This window comes from Siphateles boraxobius, unplaced genomic scaffold (assembly GCF_051911475.1).
Source record: "Siphateles boraxobius isolate OS27281-9 unplaced genomic scaffold, OSU_SipBor_1 22, whole genome shotgun sequence".
In the NCBI taxonomy this organism is placed as follows: domain Eukaryota; kingdom Metazoa; phylum Chordata; class Actinopteri; order Cypriniformes; family Leuciscidae; genus Siphateles; species Siphateles boraxobius.
This window is the reverse complement of record NW_027508833.1, coordinates 5,449,419-5,474,004: the sequence shown is the minus strand read 5'-3', so window position 1 is coordinate 5,474,004 and position 24,586 is coordinate 5,449,419. Positions and strand designations below refer to the sequence as shown.

At 37.1% G+C, this 24,586-nt stretch overlaps 2 protein-coding genes across 4 annotated transcripts; both read right to left on the bottom strand.

The window, feature by feature from the left end:
• Nucleotides 1-3,228: 3,228 nt before the first annotated feature.
• On the bottom strand, nt 3,229-13,906 carry LOC143746581 (calpain-1 catalytic subunit-like). 2 transcript variants are annotated; one of them, XM_077238491.1, is made up of 12 exons: nt 13,741-13,906; nt 13,227-13,471; nt 12,110-12,182; nt 11,837-11,955; nt 11,614-11,747; nt 10,807-10,981; nt 8,957-9,031; nt 8,142-8,227; nt 5,796-5,867; nt 5,552-5,712; nt 5,104-5,271; nt 3,229-4,873 (listed from the first exon to the last, which is right to left on the bottom strand). In XM_077238491.1, the coding sequence occupies exons 2-12, from the start codon at nt 13,461-13,463 to the stop codon at nt 4,821-4,823; spliced, it is 1,353 nt and encodes a 450-aa protein (XP_077094606.1). In that variant the 5' UTR covers nt 13,464-13,471; nt 13,741-13,906; the 3' UTR covers nt 3,229-4,820. The 2 variants fall into 2 exon arrangements, with proteins under 2 accessions (XP_077094606.1, XP_077094607.1); XM_077238492.1 differs by lacking the exon at nt 3,229-4,873 and adding an exon at nt 4,902-5,009 and having other exon boundaries at nt 5,108-5,271; nt 13,741-13,892.
• Nucleotides 13,907-17,535: 3,629 nt separating this feature from the next.
• vcpkmt (valosin containing protein lysine (K) methyltransferase) lies at nt 17,536-21,293 on the bottom strand. Of its 2 annotated transcripts, none has more exons than XM_077238480.1 (5): nt 20,977-21,293; nt 20,637-20,750; nt 20,172-20,244; nt 19,552-19,671; nt 17,536-18,706 (listed from the first exon to the last, which is right to left on the bottom strand). In XM_077238480.1, the coding sequence occupies exons 1-5, from the start codon at nt 21,261-21,263 to the stop codon at nt 18,674-18,676; spliced, it is 627 nt and encodes a 208-aa protein (XP_077094595.1). In that variant the 5' UTR covers nt 21,264-21,293; the 3' UTR covers nt 17,536-18,673. The 2 variants fall into 2 exon arrangements, with proteins under 2 accessions (XP_077094595.1, XP_077094594.1); XM_077238479.1 differs by having other exon boundaries at nt 17,536-18,658; nt 20,977-21,291.
• Between the last annotated feature and the right edge of the window lie 3,293 nt (nt 21,294-24,586).

Sequence of the window (24,586 nt, the reverse complement as noted above, 5' to 3'; positions counted from 1 at the left end):
GGCTGGGAGGAGATGGCTGCAAAAGAACGCGGTAGTACAGTGTGTGTGTGTGTGTGTGTGTGTGTGTGTGTGTGTGTGTGTGTGTGTGTGTGTGTGTGTGTGTGTGTGTGTGTGTGTGTGTGTGTGTGTGTGTGTGTGAGAGAGAGAGAGAGAGACACAAATATAAAATGCTTTAAGTAGACTCTAATATAAAATAATCATGTATTGTTTATTCAACTTTTTAAAATATCGGACTTTACTCCCAATGCACAAAATATCGGACTTTACTTCTCTTTCTGCTTCTCTATCATATTTATAGTGTGTGATTTGTAAAATACATTACGTTATCATAGCCTACATCACATATCATAGGGTGACCAGACGTCCCCGTTTTTGGTTGCCTGTCCCTGGCTAAATACAGAAAAATACATCTGTCGCCGTTTTGTTTTTGAAGACACAACATTAGGTTTTTCATTTTCAATCAGATTGATAGTCAAAATGTCCCATTTTATCAAGGGGAGTATGGCCACTTCATATCATATATCAGAATATTCTATTACTGTTAAGCCCACTATGAATATTAAAATATGCCGAACCATGTGTCCTGTATCATAGCTACCTGTATGACCTTTGCAGAAAAAAACCCGTGTGAAAATCAGTTTGGTATGCAGTGAGGTATGTTTAACACAGCGCTGACAGGTCATTGCACCTGTTAAACAGATTACACTGAGGAGAGCGGGTGACCGATCTAAGATGGCGGCCCCAAGGCTCGTCCATGCCAGTAGGCAGTAGCGGTCAATAGGGCGTCTATCTATATGATGTCTATGGTATATATGATAGTTCAAATTGTATTGGTCGCTTTGTAAATAGTGGGGCGGTACTTTCGCTGGCGCTGGCGACATCGAGCCTGACCTTTCAACGTGATAACGTAGTTCCCGGCGCGTTGCAGATCAGCTCAATCCGAACAATTGTAGTTAAAAAGTACATATATATATATATATATATATTTTTTTTTTTTTTTTTTTTTTTTAAGTGACCTATCGTTTCGCGAGATAAGACTCTCCTCCTCAGCTGCGATCGTGCACAGCCCGTCAAAGACCTTTGAAACTGCATTGATTTGAGTTTTAATACTTTATTAGCTCACTAAATGCAAAACTTCCATGAAGAAAAAAGCTATCCTAGAGCTGCTGACCTCAGTAACCCGGATAAGTCTGCGTCTGTTTTGAGCAGTTGTTCTCTGGGAATAACGGATGGCGCTATTGACCAATCAGAATCAACTATTCCACAGAGCCGTAATAACAGGTCTAGTTGTTAAAGTTTAATGAGTGTGAGTATCTGCAGGTTGGAGTAATGGACGTGCCAAAAGGTAGAAGCGTGGAGAAATCTCTCTATCTTTATTATTGGTTGCGGAAGCTGTCTGTCTGTGTTTGGATAGGGTTAGGGGTTAGTTTCTGTTGTAACAATTCAATAATTGCTCCGACCTGCATCTATCCCTGTCTACTTTATTTAGTTATGAGAAAGAGCCATATTCAGCCGCATTCCGCACAGAGCCAAAGCACAAAGAAAACGATGTTCTTCTGCAAAATGCAATTTTGGTTTTAACTGCTAGAGGGACAATGGTGTAATATATTTGGCCCTAATAACAGTGCAAATAATATAGCTGGAAAACTAGGACCTCTGTCATCTAATTTGAAGACACAGGTTAAGAATCTGGGTTTTATCTTTGACACAGAATTAAATTTGATAGACAGCTAAATTCGGTGGTGAAGAATAGTTTCTTTCAATTGCGAAATATCGCTAAACTTAAATCTATCCTATCATTCAGTGACCTGGAGATAGTAATTCATGCTTTTATTTCTTCGCGTCTTGATAACTGTAATGTTCATTATCTGGGTATAAGTCTTCTCTGTAACGTCTTCAGCGGGTACAAAATGCAGCAGCAAGGTTGCTGACAAACACAAAAAAAAGTTCATTTTAGAATAAAGTACAAGGTACTTTTATATACTTTTAAAGCTTTGCAAGGACTGGCACCAAAATATGTTTCTGAAATTATGTTGCTGAGTTGAGTTGCTCACAGAGATCCCTGAGATCACAAAATCAGCTGCTCCTTGAAATTCCTCGGTCACGTCTAAAAACTAAAGGAGATCGTGCTTTCTCAGTCGCTACTTGGAATGGGTTACCAATGTTCATCAGATCCTCTACTACTGTAACCATGTTTAAATCTCAGCTTAAGACATATTTGTTTGATGAAGCCTTTGCTGACCGCTAGACTATGATTTTATATCTGTAGTATTTTATTACTTCTTCATTTTTACATTGTATTCTTTCTTGTATTTTATTGTGTTTTATCTAATTCGTTTGAAATTTTACAGCACTTTGGTACACAGTGTGTTTTTAAGGTGCTTTATAAATAAACTTTGATTTGATTTGAATATTAATAATTTAATTCTAATAATTTAATAATACATTTTATAAATAAAGGTTATTCAAACTCTATTGGCTCTCTTAGACCTCAGTTACACCTGGTAGGCCTATTAAGATCCATATGAGGTGATCAAAAGTGGAGAGCTAGCCTACAACAATAAACCCAAAGACGTTTTGTCATCGTAAATATGTCAAGTTCATGCTCTCCAAACATAACCTAGTTTCACATAATAAATAGGCTAGGCTACTTGAAGTGAAGATAAGGCGTGATTCGTGAAAACAAATTAATTTGAAATAGAGGGCTACTTTTGAATGCCGTTAATGGAAAGACGAGCGTTTTGCCATTATAAATACTGTAATAGTCACTAGTTATGGCATCAACAGGGGCAACGGCGAGGACGATAACCTGTCAATCTCTGACGCCCGGCAACACTATGATTTAGTGATGATTTAGTTACAAATCCAGAGACGCTCACCCGGATCCGACTCATACCAGATCAACCGTCAGAGGAGACTCATGTTACAGGTGTACACAGCGATACTTCTCAGCTGACGGAGGCGGGTCTCAGTAAATGCTCTCACATTTCCACCTGTGTTTGTTGTCCATTGTTTTAGTAAACTACTGCCCTCTACTGTAAGAACCCCGCAGCTGCAGTGTTAGTTCAATACTTACAGGGGCACTTCACTTATTCCTCCAGAAACTAAATGGAGCAAAACACTATCCAATAAATAACTAGTTTTAATGATTTGGAGCAGTTTTCAGTCTTATAGCATAGCAAATATTAAAATTGAATATGACATTTGAAATAATATATGTGGAAATAATTATTTGAAAAACATTGTTTATTTTTTTAGTATTGGATCTTTTGTGACACTTCAGCCTATATGATTATATATACATACACAACGTTACAACATGACAGAAAATCAAAATCCTTACACATATACCACAATAAATGTGACTAATAACATTAATTTCACAGCTCACAAATTCAGATATTACATTACATAACAATAGTTTAAGAGAAACATTAATGCTTGTAAACAACAAAAATCCCCAGGGAATATAGCACTGATATATGAAACTGTCAGCACCGCAGGCGTGACTTTTCTTTTATCTGGAGTTGCACTGATAGGTCATTTCATACATATTTATAAAAGTAATTGTGTGCACATCCCACCTGGCAGGTGCAGGACAAAAGGAACTTACTAAAGTGAAAAAAAATTAATGTCCGCAACACTGCTTTAAACTCCCATATTTAATATAAAGGCAACGTTTCGACCCTGCAGGGTCTTCTTCAGGGAAGAAGCTTTTGCCTGAAGAAGACCTGTTGAAACGTTGCCTTTATATTAAATATGGGAATTTAAAGCAGTGTTGCGGACATCATTTTTTTTATTTTTTTTAGATTTCATACGCCCTACATATGTTATCTCAGGTTTCTTATTTCTCATATGGAATTCACTCTTTGAGAAGATGGACAAATATGAGTTTTGCAAACATATTGATTCATATTGACACTCATTCGCACACTCAAGAGAAGTATATTCTCTTGAATCGACACACGACCAAAGAGAAGACGTTCTGATGAACAAATAGCAAAGAAGAGGGAAAAGGAGAAGGAACGGGCAAAGTCCCGAATTTACATCGGAAAAGCCTTCGAAAGGTGGCAAGAACTCCGCCGGCAGAAGGGCTTCCAATCCAACATTCAGGTGACTCTGTTTTTGCTGGATAGGTGGGTAAATCCATTTTTTTTTTTTTTTAAATGGACGTTCATGTTCGCCTTACCAACACAAGAATAGCCTATAATTAGCTAGAATTATGCAGTCAGCGCTAACCTTGGTGAATACAACATGTAGGTTTCTAGCAGCTAGCGCTCAATCTCTATTGTAAATGATCAAGCAAACTCACAGGGGGGAGGGGACGGGATGAGGAGGAGGGAGGGTTGAGCTAGCCTCCGTTTTGTTTGACAATACTTCGAACGTCAACAAGAAGTGACGTCACCCAACATCGCTTAGAGCACCTTTAACATAAGGTTTTAGTTATTCTTCTGATATTCAAGGACTTACCCCTTCAAAATATATATAAAATTGATCACAAATTCATATATTACATTAAATAACAATTAAGAGAAACATTAATGCTTGTAAACAACAAGAATCTGATAGCACTGATATATGAAACGGTCAGCACTGCAGTCGTGACTTTTCATTTATCTGGAGTTTCACTGATAGGTCATTTCATACATGTCACCTAAGGTTTCTTATTTCTCCTATGGGATTCACTCTTTGAGATGATGGACAATATGAATTTTGCACACTCTTTAGGATTGAAAGTGGCCGGTACAATGAGATACTCTCCTGGTTCAAGCTTGAAGAATTTCATCACATGTCTTGCCTTGACAAAGTTCCCACTACTTTCAATAGGGCGTTTGCGGTAGAAGAACTTGTCCGGGAGCTTCACATCTTTCATCTAAAGGAGAATTAAATATAAACTTGTATTCAAGCAACCAGTTTATTTTGTGAATTCCATGTAATGTATGCATTGTAAAAGCAAAGTTTTACACTTTTGAGCTTGAATTATATTTTTTACTTGCCTCTGGTGGAATCTGTTGAAGTAGAAAATAGAATAGCACACCATTAATACGTGGAAACCAAAATTACTGTATTTTCTGTGACTCCAATAGAGTTATTTGTTAATACTGACCGCAAAAACACTGAAGCCAATGGCATAGTTAGAAACTTCCCTTCTGTTTCTCTTCTCATGGTCCTGCATGAGGGACACCAGTATGTTTTCAGGGCACTGACCACTACATTCCTTATCAAGCTCCTCAATCCTCACACGAAACTGAGGGTTCGTCCAGAAAGAGTCTACAAGACATCCATTGAATCAGACATTTGAGGTACATGCAGTAGGAACACACACACACACACACACACACATACACACATACACACACACACACACACACACACACACACACACACACACACACACACACACACACAAACCATATGGCCAATATTATGCATAGACACCCAAAAAGCATGTTGCATGCTGTATCTAATATTTCTATTCATGCATGTTAGTATGTAATTGTATGAAATGCTCACATGCCCCTCTCTCTCTCATTATGTATTTATGTGCTACCTTTATTTTTGAGGCAGCCACCAGCTGTAGTCCCATCAACCCAGCTGTCTTTGTAACATGTGGAAGTCCATCTGCATTCAGAGGAACTGTCCAGAAAATCTGGACTGAGGCAGCAGATATCAATGTCTTCAAAGTTTTTGGTGAAGTCCTCCATTGACATCCTGCAGTAAAATATGAGTTACTGAAAACATTTGATTCATTAATGCATCAAGAGATCATATCTGAAACTACAGTTAATGCTCACCAGAACTCTCCGTCATTGGCCAAAGAACGACACCTGGATTGCTCCTCACTCACTTTGTACCATAACGATGACCTAAAGTTATGCAAAAGCATATAATAAAATATTGCATGGGGCTATGCTACCTGAGAAACATAACAGCAGCAAATAAAGAGGAAAAAAACAAATATACTGTACCTTTTGAATTGAATAGGCTTCTTTTGTAATTAACAAATATTTTTCTAAAAGGGTATAGTTGAATTTTCAAGGGCACAGAATTAAATAAGATTAAAGTCCATTTTAATATTGTTCAACCATCTTTTTATATATTATCAAACTGATTTCCCTCATTTTAACAGGCTGGGATGTTTTAAAGTGACCATAGCACAAAACATAAGAATTCATCAACTCTTTTTAAAAGTAGTAAAAAGAAAATATTTAATTATTAATTTAATAGTAATAAAAAAACATATATGTAATTTTCCATAAGATGATGTCACTAAAGAACTGGCTTTTGTTTTTGAAGGGATATTCTATTACAAAAGAGTGACTAAAGGCAACAGAAGCTCATTCATTCGATTCCGGCAAAATGAATGACAGTGATCGTTATGTAAATAATGCAAATGGCAAACCAACAGGGCTTGACAACCTCCAGCGATTTAATCTATGTTAGTGTGAATATTCCTTAACAAGACTGTAATGGTATATTCAAGGACTGAGGGGGCATTTACAATACACCCTTTTAAATTAAAAACAGAAAACATTTTGTGGGTTTTTGTACACGACAATGGTGTTTCGGGGGCCTGTGCAAGTTTTTGAAAACGAAAATGTTATCGTCTCCATGTAAAGTACAAAAACACACATTATTAAAAACTGTGACGTCATGCGCATGCGTGTTACATGTTCAGTCTATAGGTGACGCGTAGTGTTTCATTGTCGTTGTACGCCAAAAACGCAAAAGAAAAACTTTTACTTTTACTAAAGACGTGTTTCCGCGCGTCTAGAGGTCCTGCAGCGCGAATGATTCGTTTAGCGTGGCGCTGTAGACGCGCATTTGCCTCATTCGCACGTCCAGTTCACGCAAATGAGGATAATTGACTAACACAGATAATGCATCTGTCTTTTCTATTATTTCACTGTAGCTCAGCATCGCGATGTAACGTTAATGTTATTACTTTAACAGCAGCAGCTGTAAAACTTACAGGGAGGGGGATTTAATTCTTGCATGTTTTTTCGTTGTGCATGATCACAGTTCATATGTGTGGGGAAAGAGCTATTAGAGTAAAAATATTGCGTTAGGCTACTTCATGAGTTAATAAGAAAACATTTTTACAATTCCTGCAAATGCAGTGATGAAGTTCATGTTCTCATGATTTATTTGTATGAATAAAAATGTTTGGTTTGATGTTGGACGTTCGATATTCGCATTTTAGGGACCGTCTCAAAATTACATGCGACATTGGCATAAACGTTTCCAACTTCAATAGCATTTGAAGACAATGACTTACAGTCATAAAACCAACTGTACATTGTTCACCCAGGTCTCATGTATGATGCACACCTTTAAGATTTTTGATATTTATGACAATAAACTGTTAAATCATATGCAAATATTGATATGTATTTCACTACTGTCACATACCTGACACCTAGATGAACAATGTACAGTTGGATTTATGACTGTAAGTCATTGTCTTCAAACAGGTGTTTTACCATTCGTTGTAAAACTGTGGACCCATTTTTCCAAACGCCTCACAACTGGACATTCTTCCGTTGAGAGCTTGAATAATAGACACTCCAGCCCAGTTGGATAATGCACCTTTGCCAATGTTTGGATAGCGTAGCCTACGATACCGCGACTGGAAGACTACAGAAAGAATACAAACAACCCCATTTCAGTTTCCGTCGGCGGAGTAATAACGTACCTCACAGAACACCCAACACAAGTCAATTGAGTTGGACAAAAACTATGATAAAACCTGTTGGAAAGAATCTTTTGCAGCGATTTTTGTGTGAGCATATCAGTGAACCCCCCAGACCACTCGGTGAGTTTCACGTCTTTGTAAACTAAAGTTTAATGCATTTTATGAATGATTCTTCTAGTGCCCTTATGAAACCATTGTGGAGGTGGGGGGTGCTAACACAGAAACCGAAAATTCTCGGGACAGCAGCATTTGTCCAAATTTCAATCTTAACCGTTCTATTTCATCAGAAACGATCTTAAAACAGGGCTTTAAGTGTAAAATACTGAACTTGTCCTCTAAGAATTTTTTTTAATATAATAGTCATGAGTCATCTAGTGGTTCAAACAAAGAATGACGCTTGATCGGTGTTTTGATTAGTGAACCTATAATTTCATATGACTCTTACTTGTCACTCCAGTCACCGGTCCACTCGCCTTTTCCCCAAGGGTTCAACACTCTCACCAGCTGAACTGGTTTTTCTTGGCATGTTACCTGTAGAATACAACATGACATGACACTTTTAACGCAAAATGCTTGTAATAAAAGTCTTTAAAACCTTAGTGTGGGCTACTTGCTTCTTCTGTGGGATTTCGCCACCACAGTTTAAACAGAATATGCCAGCACCAGGGATATTGTGAAATAACCTATTTACCTCAGGACTGAAGTGACTAAACACAATGCTTTGAGTTACATAAAGTACAAAACATTATTTCAAGGAACTTCTCTTGCAAAATCACAGGCTTGACGTAAGAGATACACAGGAATGAATGTAAGCTGAACAAAGGTCATATCAAAGTGTGGAGCTCATGCTGAATACAGCTGAATGCAATTAGTAAATAAATACTGGTGTAGACAATAACAAAAAATGTTTAATATGAGAACAAAGCAAGTATTGTTGTAGTTCAGGGGTGCCCAATCCTGTTCCTATAGTATAGATCAAACCTGGAGAGTTCAGATCTAACCCTGATCCAACACACCCGTCTGTAATTATCAAGCGCTCCTGAAGATCTAACATAGCTAAAAAGTGATGCTCCTATGGAGAACAAATTCAGAAAGTTGCTAGACAGCAGGATGTATGTCTGTTGGTCTGTCTGTCTATCTATCTATCTATCTATCTATCTATCTATCTATCTATCTATCTATCTATCTATCTATCTATTTGTCTGTCTGTCTGTCTAATCTGATGGCAGTGTAATCTGACATTTGATTCTGTGCACTTACCTTGTAAACCCCCGTCACTGTATATGCATGGCCTTGAACAATGCCATTGGGTAATACTGTGTTTGCAGATGTTTTCTGACATGGTATGAAAAAAATACGTATATTGAATCAATAATGCTGCCCAGTGAAATATGTATCAGGAAATAGGAACAGGTTGTTTTATGTACAGCTAATGCTCTACATTTTTTCCTACATCTTACATTTTAAAAATGTTCACTGTAGTAATTTGTATTTAATTGAACATTGAAATCTTTAATGCAAAATACGGTAACACTTTAGAATACGGTTCCTTCGTTAATGAATAACTACACAAGAACCAATGAGTAACACAATATTAACAATCTAGTAACTATTATTAACTAACAAGAAACTCTGATTAACGAACTAGTAAGTAATAGCGCACAGATGAAAGTGGTAGTTCACTATTAACTAATCAATAACTACAATTTTTTAATGCTTCCCAGAGAACTACTGAAAAAGTTTATTAACAATCTAGTAACTACTATTAACTAAAAAGAAACTCTGATTAACAAATTAGGAAGTAATAATGCACAGATGAAAGTCATACTTCATACTTCTATGGGAATTACTAATTATTTGGATCCATATTCTAAAGTGAAGATCATGGGAACTAACTAGTGATGACTCAAGTGTTACTACATGATCTAGTCATGATTTGTGCAACCAAACACAAAAGTAATTTCAAGCGTTTGAGATTTTTTGTGAACTTTAGTATACTTTAGTAAAATTTCTTTAGAAGTATAGTAACACTTGAGTCATTAATAGTTAGTTACCATGATCTTCACTTTAGAATACGGATCCAAATAATTAGTAATTCCCATAGAACTATGTAGTAACACTTGAGTCATTACTAGTTTGTTCCCATGATTCTTACAGTAGTTACTAATGAAAAGCCAATAAAGTGTAGAATCTTCTCACTCACAAGACACACACACACACACACACACACACACACACATATATATATATATATATATATATATATATATACATATATATACATATATACATAAATATATATATACATACATAAAAACAACATTTTTTGTGAGGTAAGTTAAATAATAAATTCAATCTATATGGTACTTGGATGGCTGATGACTCAATATGTTCCAGTCGTCACCGTGACTCTAGTGATTCAATGCCAGTCCAAAGGAATGCCAGAAAATTGGCCACAGGACAAGTAAGGTCCCGAGTCCCGACAACTGCATTTAAAAATCAATTTCTTTAAAATTATTCAGTTGATAAATAGACAGCATAGGCCAATTATTAACAGCTTACATATTAATAATTTAAACAACCTTGTGTATTCATTTACGGTAGCAGTTCAAATGTTAATGTAGTGCTAGTCATTTATTCTGCATTGGTTATTGATTAGTTTTGTATGAATTATGAAAATTTTCAGTAGTTCTCTGGGAAGCATAAAAGAATATAGTAGTTATTGAAGTACCACTTTCATCTGTGCACTATTACTTCCTAATTGGTTAATCAGAGTTTCTTTTTAGTTAATAGTAGTTACTAGATTGTTAATAAACTTTTTCAGTAGTTCTCTGGGAAGCATAAAAAAATAGTAGTTATTGATTAGTTAATAGTGAACTACCACTTTCATCTGTGCGCTATTACTTATTAGTTCGTTAATCAGAGTTTCTTGTTACTTAATAATAGTTACTAGATTGTTAATATTGTGTTACTCATTGGTTCTTGTGTAGTTATTCATTAACGAAGGAACCGTATTCTAAAGTGTTACCAAAAATACTTCAGTGACAGTATTTTAGATGGACATGGTGATAATCTGTCAGTGTAATGAAAGGAATGAGGACACCGCTTACCCCCAGAAAGGTGCCACAGGCCATCAGAGCCTTTGCTTTTGCTGCACGATTCATCAGGCTCCACAAATCAATGGAAGTTTGTGCTGTTTCAAAGTGCATGTGGATGCCACCAGTGAAGTCCAACAGCGCCTCAGATACTAGACCAGCGTGCATGTCAGCATAGGAGCCGCACACCCTGTAAAAGTCATTCTACATTTCAATACAGTGGAACAACAAACCTTTAATGATTGATTCTATGGGATTACTCAAATTGTTGATGATTAAAATAGACCAGGGGGGTCCAATCCTGCTCCTGTAGGAACACTGTCCTGCAGAGTTCAGATCCAACCCCAATTAAACACACCAGATAATTAAGGTCTTACTAGGCATACTAGAAACTTCCAGACAGGTGTGTTGAGGCGAGCTGAAGCTAAACTCTGCAGGACAGTGGCCCTCCAGGACCAGGTTTGAACTGTTATCATTGTGACAATGTCCAATACTTCCATATGTAAGGAAACTTCAGAACCAAGGTACATACAAAACATAAAAAAGGCCAAAATCTCTTGTAATTATGGTTAAATAACAGTCTTGTTTCCCATGTACATACTAGCAATTACAGTAACTGGGTTACTACTAGGTACTAACCCTGAACCTACCCCTAAACTTAACCTTTACCCATGTAGTTACCTTGTATTATCAGTGCTGTCTTGAGTAAGTACACTGTAAGTACACATACTTTAAAATCAAGTGTAACCTAATATTTTTATGTTCAATAAACAAACATGCTTTTATACTATGAAAGAAGAATCATTTTAAGAATAAACCTACTTGGCATAAGCTTTCTCCAGCAAGGCAGGCCAAAACTCATTAGATGTTTTTGAATGAACAAAAATGAGCTCGCCATTGATTGTCGGCAGTTTGTCATCAATGACAACGTCAATCCATTTCCCAAACCTCCAGAACTATATGAATAAAGCAGAAGGCTTAAGGACTGATCATTTGATTTCATAAAATGTATTTAAGTTATTTTGAAGAAGATCAAAGAACTCACACTAAAGCGAAATATCCCTGCATAATCTTCACCAAATGACTGGTCAACTGGCATGACCTGGTCCATGACATCCTCCTGAAAGGTTAAAGCTCCAACTGAAGCAAGAAACCAGCAGTTCCCTAAGGTAAAAGCAAAAACATTAGCAAAAATTGATCTTTCATTGAGTTAACAAAAGGCATTCTCGTCCATATGAAGTGATGCTATTTACTGATACAGTATCATTCAAAACCAACACCTACTGGAGTATGTAAATAAACACAGATATAAACATACCTAAATAAGATCCTTGGGAATAGTCAAACCTGGAAACCCCCTTTACAATGAGTTGAGGGTCTTCCACTATTCTCTAAAGAGAGAGATTCATTAAATTAATACATTATACAATGAAATTTGCCCTAAGGATTTGGGAACACCAGTAGACATTTAGACTCATATAATGTATTTTGAATCTGCTTTCAAGACACTTAAAGGCACAGTACGCCTCTAGAGGTTCCTTTATCAAAACAATAACAAAGGCGTAGCTTGATGATGCCGTGACTGAACGTGGAATCATGGGAGTTGTCATCTTAAAATTACTAAAATTACTTATAAAACTAAAATATATTTTTGAGTGTGTTGAAAGTTATGTTAACGTTACTCTGTGCATTCACTCGGTGGCTGGTATGAGACACTTGTTGCACATTGCAGTAGCTTAGATCGATATCAGAATATCATATTATTAAAAGCTGGGTGACTTGTGTTGCTAAATGGCATGCACTTCATTTTAAAATATATTGTACAGTGGAGAAAATGCTGTACTGTTACTACAAGCGCTTTCTGGTTATGCCATGTTAGCCACTCGAATAAATTACATTGTCTCTGAGGCATGGTACAAACATGTTACTCGCGATAAATCAAGAAAACAAGAGATTCAAGCAATAAGATCAACCGTGTTGAACTATATAACAATTATTAGTTTTCTGTAAATAAAAGTATCCAAACACAAATATGTCCTACTGGTACCGTGGATATATTACTTAATTGACACGGGCCGTTACGCTGGTTAAAATACCTGATTTCTCTGGATTTAAACATTGCTTGGAACATTTGCGATCATGCAAGTCCACGTCAACAAAATAAATAATATTGTTTTAGTTGTTTTGGATATTTTAATCCAAAAATCTTACATATTGTGCCTTTAGGATGTCTTGCCACAATTGTAAATAAAAAAAATATGTTGGGAAATGCTACAGATAAACCTGTTCTAATAAGCCCTAAGAGACATTGCAACATTTGATGATGACAGGTAATATTCAACAAGTTCGTTTAGATCTGTTCAAACAATTCTGGTTACATACTCTTCTTGCAAGTTTCTGAAGGTCTGAAGATGGAAAGTCAATACAGGACTTACTGATGGTCTCAACCATTTGATTTGTTCCATATCCAATCCAAGTTTCTTCTTTGGGTCAATGGAGCTGCTGTCTGAAGGGAACTTCTCATCAACATATCTCCTGTTATTTTTGAAGCAGCTCTTCTTCAACTCCTGGTAGTCCTGATCCAAGAATTTCAAAGGGTTGTCAAGAGTGCCCGTTCTGTCTATTTTGGGCTGTTCATCCCTGGGTATTCTGTTCACACGAGGTGGTGGCATTTTTACAGCTGTAAAAGTCAGGTTTTTAGGAAAAAATATAAAGAAAAACAGATAAAAGTGTCACATCTGGCCTCTGTTACTGGTAAGATGACACAACATATACTGTACTATGTTTTGTTTCCAAAGACCTATAAGAGACTCTAGGCTTGTTAGACCTGTTTGGGAGAGAAATCTTGTCCCTTTGGAAGACACATCTTGATAGCTTTTAAGAGACCTTCAAATTTAATTAGTGATTAAACTCATTTTTGAAGATATAAATTTAAGGATAACAACTTACCTAATTGAGCAGTCTAATTGAGAAGTTTTTGAGCAGTTGAGTTTTCTCTAGGTTTGACCGATTCTCTTTGTTCTGCCCTTGGCTCTGGGTTTCCGTGCTCAGAGTGAATGATGTTTTCAGGAAGGGTGTAGAGCAGTGTGTAGGTTTTATATTGCTCAGGGACACTATTGCGTAAACTGAAAAAGACTTCCCAATTCATCCCACCTGTGCAGTTTCGTAACAGTTCCACCAAATATAGCCTTAACTCTAAAAATAATTTGAATATGCAAATGAACACAGAAAGCAGTTTGAACTTCAAATGTCTTTTTAAGATAGTTGCCAAAATAACGTTTTTTTTTTATAATATTGAATTAATAAAGAAACGTAATCTGACTTATCAACGAGTTAAAATGATATATAAGATCATGAAAATACAGAAACTCTGATCTCTTCACAAATCTCACTCAAGTTCTCACCTGAGACTTCCCTTAAAAAGTTTATTCAAATGTGCTACTAGTATACTTTTAAATTACAAAATAAGAAAGCATAATTTCAGTCTACTTTTTATGGACCTCTCAGAAATATACTTAAAATTACACAAGTATACTTGACTTAAACAGACAGAAAAGTATTTTTGCCTATAGTGTACTTAATCCTTTGATAGAGATATGCCTAAAATTATAATGAATTATTCCAAGCATGCTTGTAGTTGTGTTTGATTGAGTAGCATTTACACATAGTTTTTCATTCTGTCTTAGAAACTTACATTGTTTTATTTATAAAGAAAACAGATATGTGACCCTGGACCACAACAGTCACATGTCGCACAGGTATATTTGTGGCATATACTCCTAATTCTGAGTATATTAATTTTTGTGTTGGCTAGTCCACTGGTTTACTTCCAATCTACTTTACTCTTTCCCATCCCCACATTGACAGATTTTTCCATCATTTATGACACAATGCTTCCTGATGGATTTTTTTTCACTGTACGGTAGGGGGAATAAAATGTTAAACCCATAAAGAGGTAATGACTGAAGCTTTGGGGGTATTGATGGACTCTATCTTCTCCATCTGCATTTTGATAATTGTTCTGAATCTGTAGTATTTGACAAAAACACAATCAGCTTTTTGTTCAAAATGTTTAAAGGAACTTAAACTACTCAAGTGTTGATAAAAAAAAATATGCATGAAGCTAGAAAACAATACTTTTGTTTGTTTGTTTGTGTAAAAACAGAGGTTCTGTTCTTTCCTTTGATTTATTGTATGTTCAAATATTCATACAACAAAATATTCTGAAATATTCTGGGGGCCATGAAAGTTTTCTGAAAATGATAACAAATTCTGACACTGGCTGGCAACTGTAAATAAAATAAAATCAAATAAATGCAGGTGGGGAAAGTGTTAAAATACAGTTAAAGGTATATTTCTAGTTAAAGTAATACCTACATAGGAACATAGTAGTATACTTAATAATACATAAATAGGAAACTAAGTATGATGTTAAGTTCACTTAATGAAAACTTTCAGGTATACTTGCAGTATAAAACTACCAAACCTAGTAGTTTACTGAGAGTATACTTCAAAGTGTACTTTCATAAGCTAAAAAATGTGCTACAAGTATTTGACTAGTAAACTATCAGTATACCTATAAGTTCACTTGTAATACAAGCAGTACAAATGTAAAATCTCAAAAAAGAGAGAACACGATTCAATCTGGCCATTCTTATCTCTTCCCCCCAATCAGAGCTGCCGTCTCCCCACTCCCTCAGTCAGTCATGCATATGTCACAAATCTCATTGCTTTTCATCCCCGAAACCAGGTGTGACCCTTTGAGCATCAGAGTAGGTCCAACAAAAGCTTCATAAATATTCAGGTGCTAAATGTTTACAGTTCTTTTGTTCCATTTGGGTATTTAAAGAGATTTCGAAAACCACTAAAGAAAGCATCTGTAAGCAAAACTTCCAGCACAATTGCCGTGTGTTTCTCTATTGCCAGGTATCCTGACACTTTAAACCTATGTTTAATATGCAGGGTGTCGTCTTGCATTGGTTGGCCTATTATACCTCAAAGACAGAACTTTCTCAGTGAGCATTGGGAAGTTTTCTTATTCCTCGGTTCCCCTATTATGTGGTGCGCCCCAAGGGTCAATTCTAGGCCCTCTTCTCTTTCAACTTTTTTATTTGCTGTTATTTGGGTGCCATTTTTAAGAAATATAGGATTTCCTACCATTGCTTGGCTGACAATAAACAGTTTTTACCCTCTAAAACTGACAGTTTTTATCCTTTGGACGTGCTCTGTAATTGTTTTGAGGAGATCAAATGTAGGATGACTAATCATTTTTTGCAATTAAATGAAAGCAAAATTTTGATTTCTTTTTAATTTAGATTCTATTGCTGCCAGTGTTCAACTTCATGTAAGGAATCTTGGGGTTACATTTGATTCGTAACTATATTTTTTTTTTAACAAATCAGTACAGTTGTAAAGGGCAATTTCTATCATCTGAAATCGGTTGCGAAATTAAAACATCTTTCTCCGAAAGATTTGGAGACTATAATACATGCTCTCATAACATCACGTCTGGACTACTGTAATTCCCTGTCTCAAACTGCGATCTCTCACCTGCAAATTGTCCAAAATGATGCAGTGAGACATCTTACCGGCACAAAAAAGAACACATTTCTCCCATTTTAGCGACTTTACATTGGCTTCCTGGAAAGTTCAGAATTGATTATAAAATTGCTGTATTTGTGTAAAAGGCTTTATCTGGCGTTGCACCAAAATACATTTGTGACCTTCTGATTTCTTACTCTCCCCAAAGAACACTTAGATCTGGTAATCAGCTTCTCTTAACTGTCCCACATTTTCGCTGTAAAACTAAGGGTGGTCGTGCCTTCTCTTCTGCAGCACCTAAACTTTGGAACAGTCTGTCCTTAAATGTGAGGTCTGCTCATTCATTAGCCAGTTTTAAATCGGCTCTTACATCTTTGAACTCTGGCTTTTGATTAGATTAGACTTTTTACTGTATTTTGTTTATATTTTGTATGCTGCATGTTTTTTTATGCTTTCTTTTTATGTGCTCAATGTTTTATTGTACAGCACTCTGGTGCAACTCTGTTTCTTTTAAATGTGCTACATTTTGACTTGATTTGACTGGATTTTTTAACTGTGTATAGTATTTTATGCTGATCAGTTTATGCACCTGTATTCTTTTTAATTGAGGTCTGGCAAAAATAATTCTGGATTATTCTGAATCATTATGAACTGCAGATTAAGTGGAGTCTGGTGTTTCCGCAAATCTGTGTCCAGAATAGGTCAAATTAAAGGCCCAATGAAAGGGGCAGTAGGCACATCATCTGAAGAACTTTTGATTTCTGTCTATCACTGACTTGACAAGCATTGTGACTAAAATAACTGCATTTTTGTATGAACAAGCGTGGTGGACACAAATGCAATAGAAAACCCTGAACCCTCTGACCAAGGATAGACTTACTTTGTTCTCAATGGCATCCACTGTAAAAAATAAAATAAAATTTAAAAAATACATAGATCATCTCAAACAATTTTCCACAGCTCAAATTTCCCTCAATTTTGTTTTCCCAATAAATCTCTTGGAATTTGTAAAAGTGTTTCCCTCCCACCAGTAAATTTTCCAAACAGTGAATTCCACATATAGCCTTAACTCCGGACACAAATGATGGGAAAACAAGTTATGTTGTTTGTAAAATAAAGAACTAATAAACTCAAAGATTTGATCATGTTCCCACCAGAGACTTTATGTGAGCCCATAAACCACTAAATCCAGTCCATGCATTATTTTAAATAAAATCATAGTTTATTTAGTTCATCTTTGGTGTAGAAGAGGGAATAACAGTTAAGATCAGGTGGTCTGATGTAGAATCCTTTGAACAATCATTATTAGTATTTGGTAGAGTAAAGCATTCTAAAAATCCTAATAGCATTTTATCCCAAAGACACTTGCAGTTATATATTAATCTTTTCCTATTTTAAGTTTCTTTTAAAATTCTTGCAAATGAAAGTAACAAGCTGATGAATCTCCGGGGTTTTGTAACATATATTCACTTTGCCAAACTACTTTACCATCACAATAAAATAAATCCCTTAAATTTTCATTTTAAACTCATAATTTATATTTTATATATTTAACAACATCAAAATGTTTCCCCCTATAAGACAAAATAAAACATCTGCGTCTGTAATTAATTGTGACTTTGAAAAGTAAAAACATTAATATGAATCTATAACTAAATAATACATACTTTAAATTTAAATCTATAAACATCCGTATTTGTTGAAAATTCAGTGTTTTCTGCTTTAGATGTAGCTCTTTAAGTCTTAAGAAATTATTAAACATACCACTAAACATCTCCACTGTCTCAATGCATTAAGTGGCCCAGAATGACACTGGACAAAACTGTAAAATAAAATAATAATGCTGAAACATCACAATCAGATGATTAATGACACTGAAACTGAGCATTGTCTAAAGAATTTTAAATGATTTAGTATTGACAGAAATGGTTTGGTGAAGTTTAGACAGTGATTAGCCTATTTACAGATCACACTCAGTTTCACATTCTTTGAATTGGTGTAAAAAAAAAAAAAAGCACACTTGAGATTTATTGTCAGTTTAACATAGTGCACAATGCACATGCAGAACCATTTGCTTAAACTTGTTTGTCTGAAAACACACTTGGGCTCATATTAAGGCAAATTCCCAGACCACATAACATGCACATAATAGTTACAGTGACAAACATTGCAGTCTATTAAAACACAAACATAAACAGCCCATCCTCGTAAAAGGCATTCAGTCGACTCTTCGTCGCAGGTGGAGAATACGAATGTCAGGACTGTTGAACTCTGGGTCTTGTTTCTCAGGTGGGATCTCCTCTGACTGGAACTCTTGCAGAAGTAGCTATGAAACAGTGTGTTAGATGAGGAATACGACAATAGCAGATTTAGCCTGACAAGAAATTTAACAGGCTTTTTATTCATGCATTTAAAAGGAACCTATTATGCAAAACAAATGCGTCAGCAGTGTGTGTACACATACCTCCTACAATGGTAAAAATCCAACTACTCCTTTTTTTTTATTCTCCACAAATTTTCATAAACGGTGTCTCAAAATGACTTGTTCGCATCTTTTGTACATTGTGAGGTCACAGTGTAACAGGCTGTTAGGAAACATCCCGCCCACAGGAAACATCATTCTAAAAACCCAGCACTAAAGTTAAGGTAAAAGAAGTTTAACTTTTAAAAAACGCATCTCCACACCGAGCGTTTTCCACTGTCTGTGTCTCCAGTTTTTAGACGCAAAGACACGTTGAGTGAATTGCCCCGAATGGGGGGGGGGGGGAAACGCAAGGTCTGTCTAATGCACGTTTACATAGAAAATAACGGAAAAGCAGTGCAGTGGAATTAAAAAATGCATCCATACTGTTTCTCCTGTTTTGTTGTTGCCAGACTATTCCAGGTACAAGCAGGGCTGGACTGGGACTAAAAATCGGCCTGGGCATTTTGGCCCAGACTCGCCCACTACATATAATCATAAACACAACCGATCTTTTCACGCCCCTGAATATGTATACTAACTCCTATTAAAACCACTAATGCCATCTAGCCTAATGAGTGAGTAGAAATGAGTAGGAGTTAATAGATGAAATAACTACTAATTGTAAAATACAATCGAACTACTCCACAATGATGAATCCTAAAACAAGCTATAAGCTGCATTGGCATAGCAATATCAGTGTTTGACAAAGGATTTTTGGTAAATCTGTGGTGGGTGTTACAGTTTATTTCTCTCACCTCAAAGAATCTCTTCTCTATTTCAGGATTGACACCAACAGTGCGCTGCTCATAGCAACAGATGATGCACGTCTCTGGTCCAGCCAAGAGTTTCAGAGTCTCCACTAGTGGCTCCACAGACTGTGGAATATAAAACACAATGGGTATTAAACATAGTACTGTTAACAATTCTGGAATGTAGAGCTAACTATAGACCTTATTCAGAGCAGTGCCATAAGAGGTATGAAAGCGAGGCTGTGAGGGATAGACTCACCGTGTTTTCAATGGCATCCGCTCTAAAAAGCTGTATAAAACTCCTAGATTTTTATCACTTATAATTTTTCACAGCTCGTGTTGTCTGGAGTTTGTCTCCTGAAATTACTTGGAAAGATATTTTTGCAGTGCTTTGTCAGCAGAACAACCAAAAACCACATTAAAGTACATATAAACAGTACAACCCAAAGAAGAAATGCATGTCTATCCCTCACAGTCTCACTTTCATTCCAGTTAAAAATCAAAGATGGCGCTGCTGTGAATAAGATCAAGCCTATTGCTGTATGTGTAACAAAAGTTCTAAAAAAAAAATATATATATATATATATATATAATTATATATTGTGTAATATTCATTGTTATAGTACCTGCTCATAGTAGATACAATCAGCCATCAGAATATAATGATGATAAGGTAGAAAATCTTCAACATTTCCACCCCTTTTAAAGGGAAAATATTTCATAAGTTTCATTAGTCATTTTCATGAAATGAAAACCTTTCATTGTAAGGACAAAAAAACAGACCTTTTTCAAAATATTTTCATATAAGAATAGAATATACTGTATAATATAAGAAAAATCATAAATGTTTGGAATGAAAAATAATGAATAAATGATGACATTTTAATGTATTTGTGTGCAATATGGTCATGGGCAACTCACTTTATTTGAAAGAAAACGTGTGAAAAAAAAACAAGTGTGTTAATTTATTTTGATGTAAACTTTTATTTAGTAAACCTTGAATGTAATGAATAAATAGGTTTCATGGCTAAAGATGAAAACACACCCCTCCCAAAAAGATCCTGTGGTTTAGGATGAAATGCAGTACAAACCATTTCAGTACCTTGGCTGTGATTGAGCCTGTACGGATGAGTTGCTGATTTTTCTCAATGTTCAGCTTTAGGAGAGGCTGCAGGTCTTCTAGATCTGTCACTGTGACATTTGCCCTATGGGTGCACAATGCACATTACTCAGGTTGAAATCCAGCCAAAACACTTTTAATTGAACAATATTTGTTCATAATATTTATTATCAAAACAAAGAACAATAAATTAAAATCCTATAACTTTCCGAATATAATAAATTAATTGTCATCAGTTGTTTAAATGGCAACAATCACATCTAATCTATTTAATTAATATGTGTATATGGTACACAGCATTCATAACTCACCCCAGAGTTGAAGCCACGAGACCAACTAGTCCTGTTCCTGCACCCAGTTCAATAATATTCTTGGAGAACCACGTACTAACACCAGACTGAGTACTGCAAAATTGTTCCGTTTCGAGGTATTTTGACAGGACAATAGCAGCGTCCCATACTACACAGCCCACGTCCCCTTTGCTGCATTGATATATTCTTAAAATAGACCCGTCATTTTTTTCTATTTCTCTAACAAAATAATCTTCCGAATCCTCGTCAGTCGCCATGTTCTTTAGACCGCTGAACACTGCACGCATTCTACGTCACGCATCTACGTGACGTCTGATTCGCGAATCATTCACTTGAACAGGTTCTTTTCACTGATGGACTCAAATGGCAGTATAATAATACTCATAATACTGGTGGTAGGCTGTTTGTGTAATGTTGGTATTTTTTGGCTATGCGTAAATCTATTTGTTGAACTGGAGAGAGAGAGAGAGAGAGAGAGAGAGAGAGAGAGAGAGAGAGAGAGAGAGAGAGAGAGAGATAGAGATAGAGATAGAGATAGATAGATAGATAGACAACTGATTACAAATAAAGTTAATTGAGTTTATGGTCAAGGACATGCAGTTAGTGTGTGTCGTACAAGATTTTCCGTACCATTTTGATTGCATGATCAATAGTTCATATTATAATATTCATATAACACTTCCGTTTTTGTGACAGGTGCATGATGTGTGAGAACGTGTAGGCCTATGTGACTGATGTTTAATAGTGAAGTTGATAGTTTTGTGCTGTTCTACCAAACATAGTGGTTTTGTATGGTGCCTCTAGATGGCAGTGTAGACCGATTCATACAGGTTTCTATGGTTTGTAGCCTATTGAGATTGAGGAGTCACGTGCCGATGTGGGCGGGGTCTGAGCCGGTCCGCCATGATGGTAGGAGACGCTATCGGTTGCCAGGGGCAACGCCATCAGAACTTCACAGAAGCGCGACTAAACATTCAAGAGCTCTTTCATTTTTGCGCATTTATTATTTTCGCGCATTTATTATTTCGGCGGGACAGAGACTGATCTACGAACACGACAAAGTAAAGTAATGCAAAAAGATAAGGGGAAAGAAAAGGGACCTTACAAGAACAAGCTCACACCAAGCGCAAAACAGCGGTATTTGGAGAAGCTCTCAGGCATCCAAAATATCGACCCATACGAGCTCCCTGCGGCGGAATGGCACAGAGACCTGGACCATTTACCTCCATGCACATATATGGACATCGTGAATTATCTTGTTTTTGGTGTAAGTTACTACACAATGCAGGAGTTTAAAAGCCACAAGTCTTTGGAAATTTACGAGGCTTTCTGCTGTGGCTGGGTGCAGGACTTGGCCATCTACAAGCCTCCAGGTGGTGAAAACAGCATTGTACTGGCAAAGGTACGTTTCTTCACATGCGTTTTAGTGTGTTTTAATTACATTGCATTTAGCAGACACTTCTTGACCAAAATGACAAAGTAATTAACTGCGACTGTTTCGTAAACACTAGATTGTAACGAGATGTTCAATGTACACAAACGTTTCCAACATGTTTTGATGTAGGCTAAAGCTGTGTATGTTAAGGTATTTAGTTTTAGTAATTAAAATAGTAATTTAGTCATTTGATTTTAGCCCAATGACACATACTGTACCTGGTTTTGGCAAAGTGGACAAACCAGTTCTGGGTTGGCTTGAAAAGGTTTTGGATTTTGTTATCATATGTTAATTTGAAAATATATATTGTATAATTTGACTTGTTGTTTATATTTGTTTTGTTTTTATTGTATTTATATGATATTTGTACTTTTGTAATTTTGTAATTTAATTTTTGCCATGAAAATAGCTTTGACTGCCATTAAATAAAATAATTATTTTATTTAATGTCATTAAATAAAATAATCTGAATCTGAATCTGGGTTGGCTAGGGTAGTTAAATGTGTGATTGCAAGATGTAAATGTCCTGGTTAGATTAAAGCCATTAACAGTGTGAATGCAAGGTGTATGAGATTCAGACGAGGCTGCAGACAGATGGTAATCTAAAGTCTAGAATGTAACTTGAAATAAAAATGGGCACTTTCTGTCTTAAATGCTTTTTACTGTTTCCCTAATTTATTTACCTTTATTTATTTAACAGGTCCTTCATTCACGGCAGCTCAGTGAGCCTCCTCTTACTCCATGGGTTATCTTAACACCATCGGGGCAAGTGTGTTCAGCCCACTGCACCTGTATGGCCGGCGTAGCGGAGTCGTGCACCCACGTTGGAGCTCTGCTCTTCATGGTCGATGCCTGTGTCCGGCTAAAGGAGAAGGCCACGGTCACAGATGAGCCGGCGTACTGGAAGCTCCCAAGCAGCATCAACAAGGTGCAACCAGAGGTTGGTCACCAGATCAATTTTATATCTGCAGCAGCCAAACGCAGATCTCTGGACAGACAAATTGATGGTGAGACCAACGATAGTCCAGCGCAGAGAATACGTATGGCCAAAACAACACCAACACCAACACCAGAAAAGCTGGCAATATTCTACCGGCGAATCAGCATGACAGGCACAGGATCTGCCATTTTGAGTGTGCTCCCTGACTACTGTGAGCTGTTTAGAGATCCTGTTCTGCCCATTCGGAGCCTACAGTCTCTGGTTAATGGAACTGGCCTTAATAGGAGTGACCTACCTGCGCTGCAACAGCACTGTCAGACCATAAAGATCGTTGCAGATGTGTCTGAGGAACAGGCAGTGCAGATGGAGAGACGGACAAGGGGACAGCACACGTCATCCCTTTGGTTTGCTGCACGGGCAGGGAGAGTCACGGCCTCCTCGATGCATAGCGTCTATGGAACAGACCTCAGTTCTCCAGCACTCTCCATCATAAAAAGGGTGTGTTACCCAACTCGTGGGCCAGGAACAGCTGCCACCAGTTGGGGAATCAGACACGAGGAGACAGCGAGGCAGGCATACACTGCCCAAACAGCACACCAGCACACCGATCGACAAGTGCAAACCTGTAGTTTTTTTGTCAACCCAGCCTTCCCACAGGTAGGAGCCTCGCCAGATGCCATTGTAACCTGCACCTGTTGTGGGAAAGGCTGCGTGGAGGTGAAATGCCCAGCAAAATACAAGGACTGCACAATCCTTCAAGCTTGTTCATCAGATGACCGCAACTTCTGCTTACATGTAGTTGATGGTCAGGTGCACCTTAAAAAGAATCACCAGTATTACCAGTATTGGTCCTGGGCTGGCAATGGCGGCGGCTGGTGGTCCTGGGCTGGCGATGGCGGCGGCTGGTGGTCCTGGGCTGGCGATGGCGGCGGCTGGTGGTCCTGGGCTGGCGATGGCGGCGGCTGGTGGTCCTGGGCTGGCGATGGCGGCGGCTGGTGGTCCTGGGCTGGCGATGGCGGCGGCTGGTGGTGGTCCTGAGCTGGCTGTGATAGCCGCTCCAGATGCTGGGTCCTTCGCTTTACTTGCCGCTGATATCTCGCTCCATCTGTTTCTTTAACGTCATTGTGGCCTAACCGCAGGGATGGTGTCCAGTCAGGGTGGTTCTCCAACATCTCATATGATGGTTTACCTACAACAGAATAATTAGATTATGAAAAATCTATGTAATCAATGCT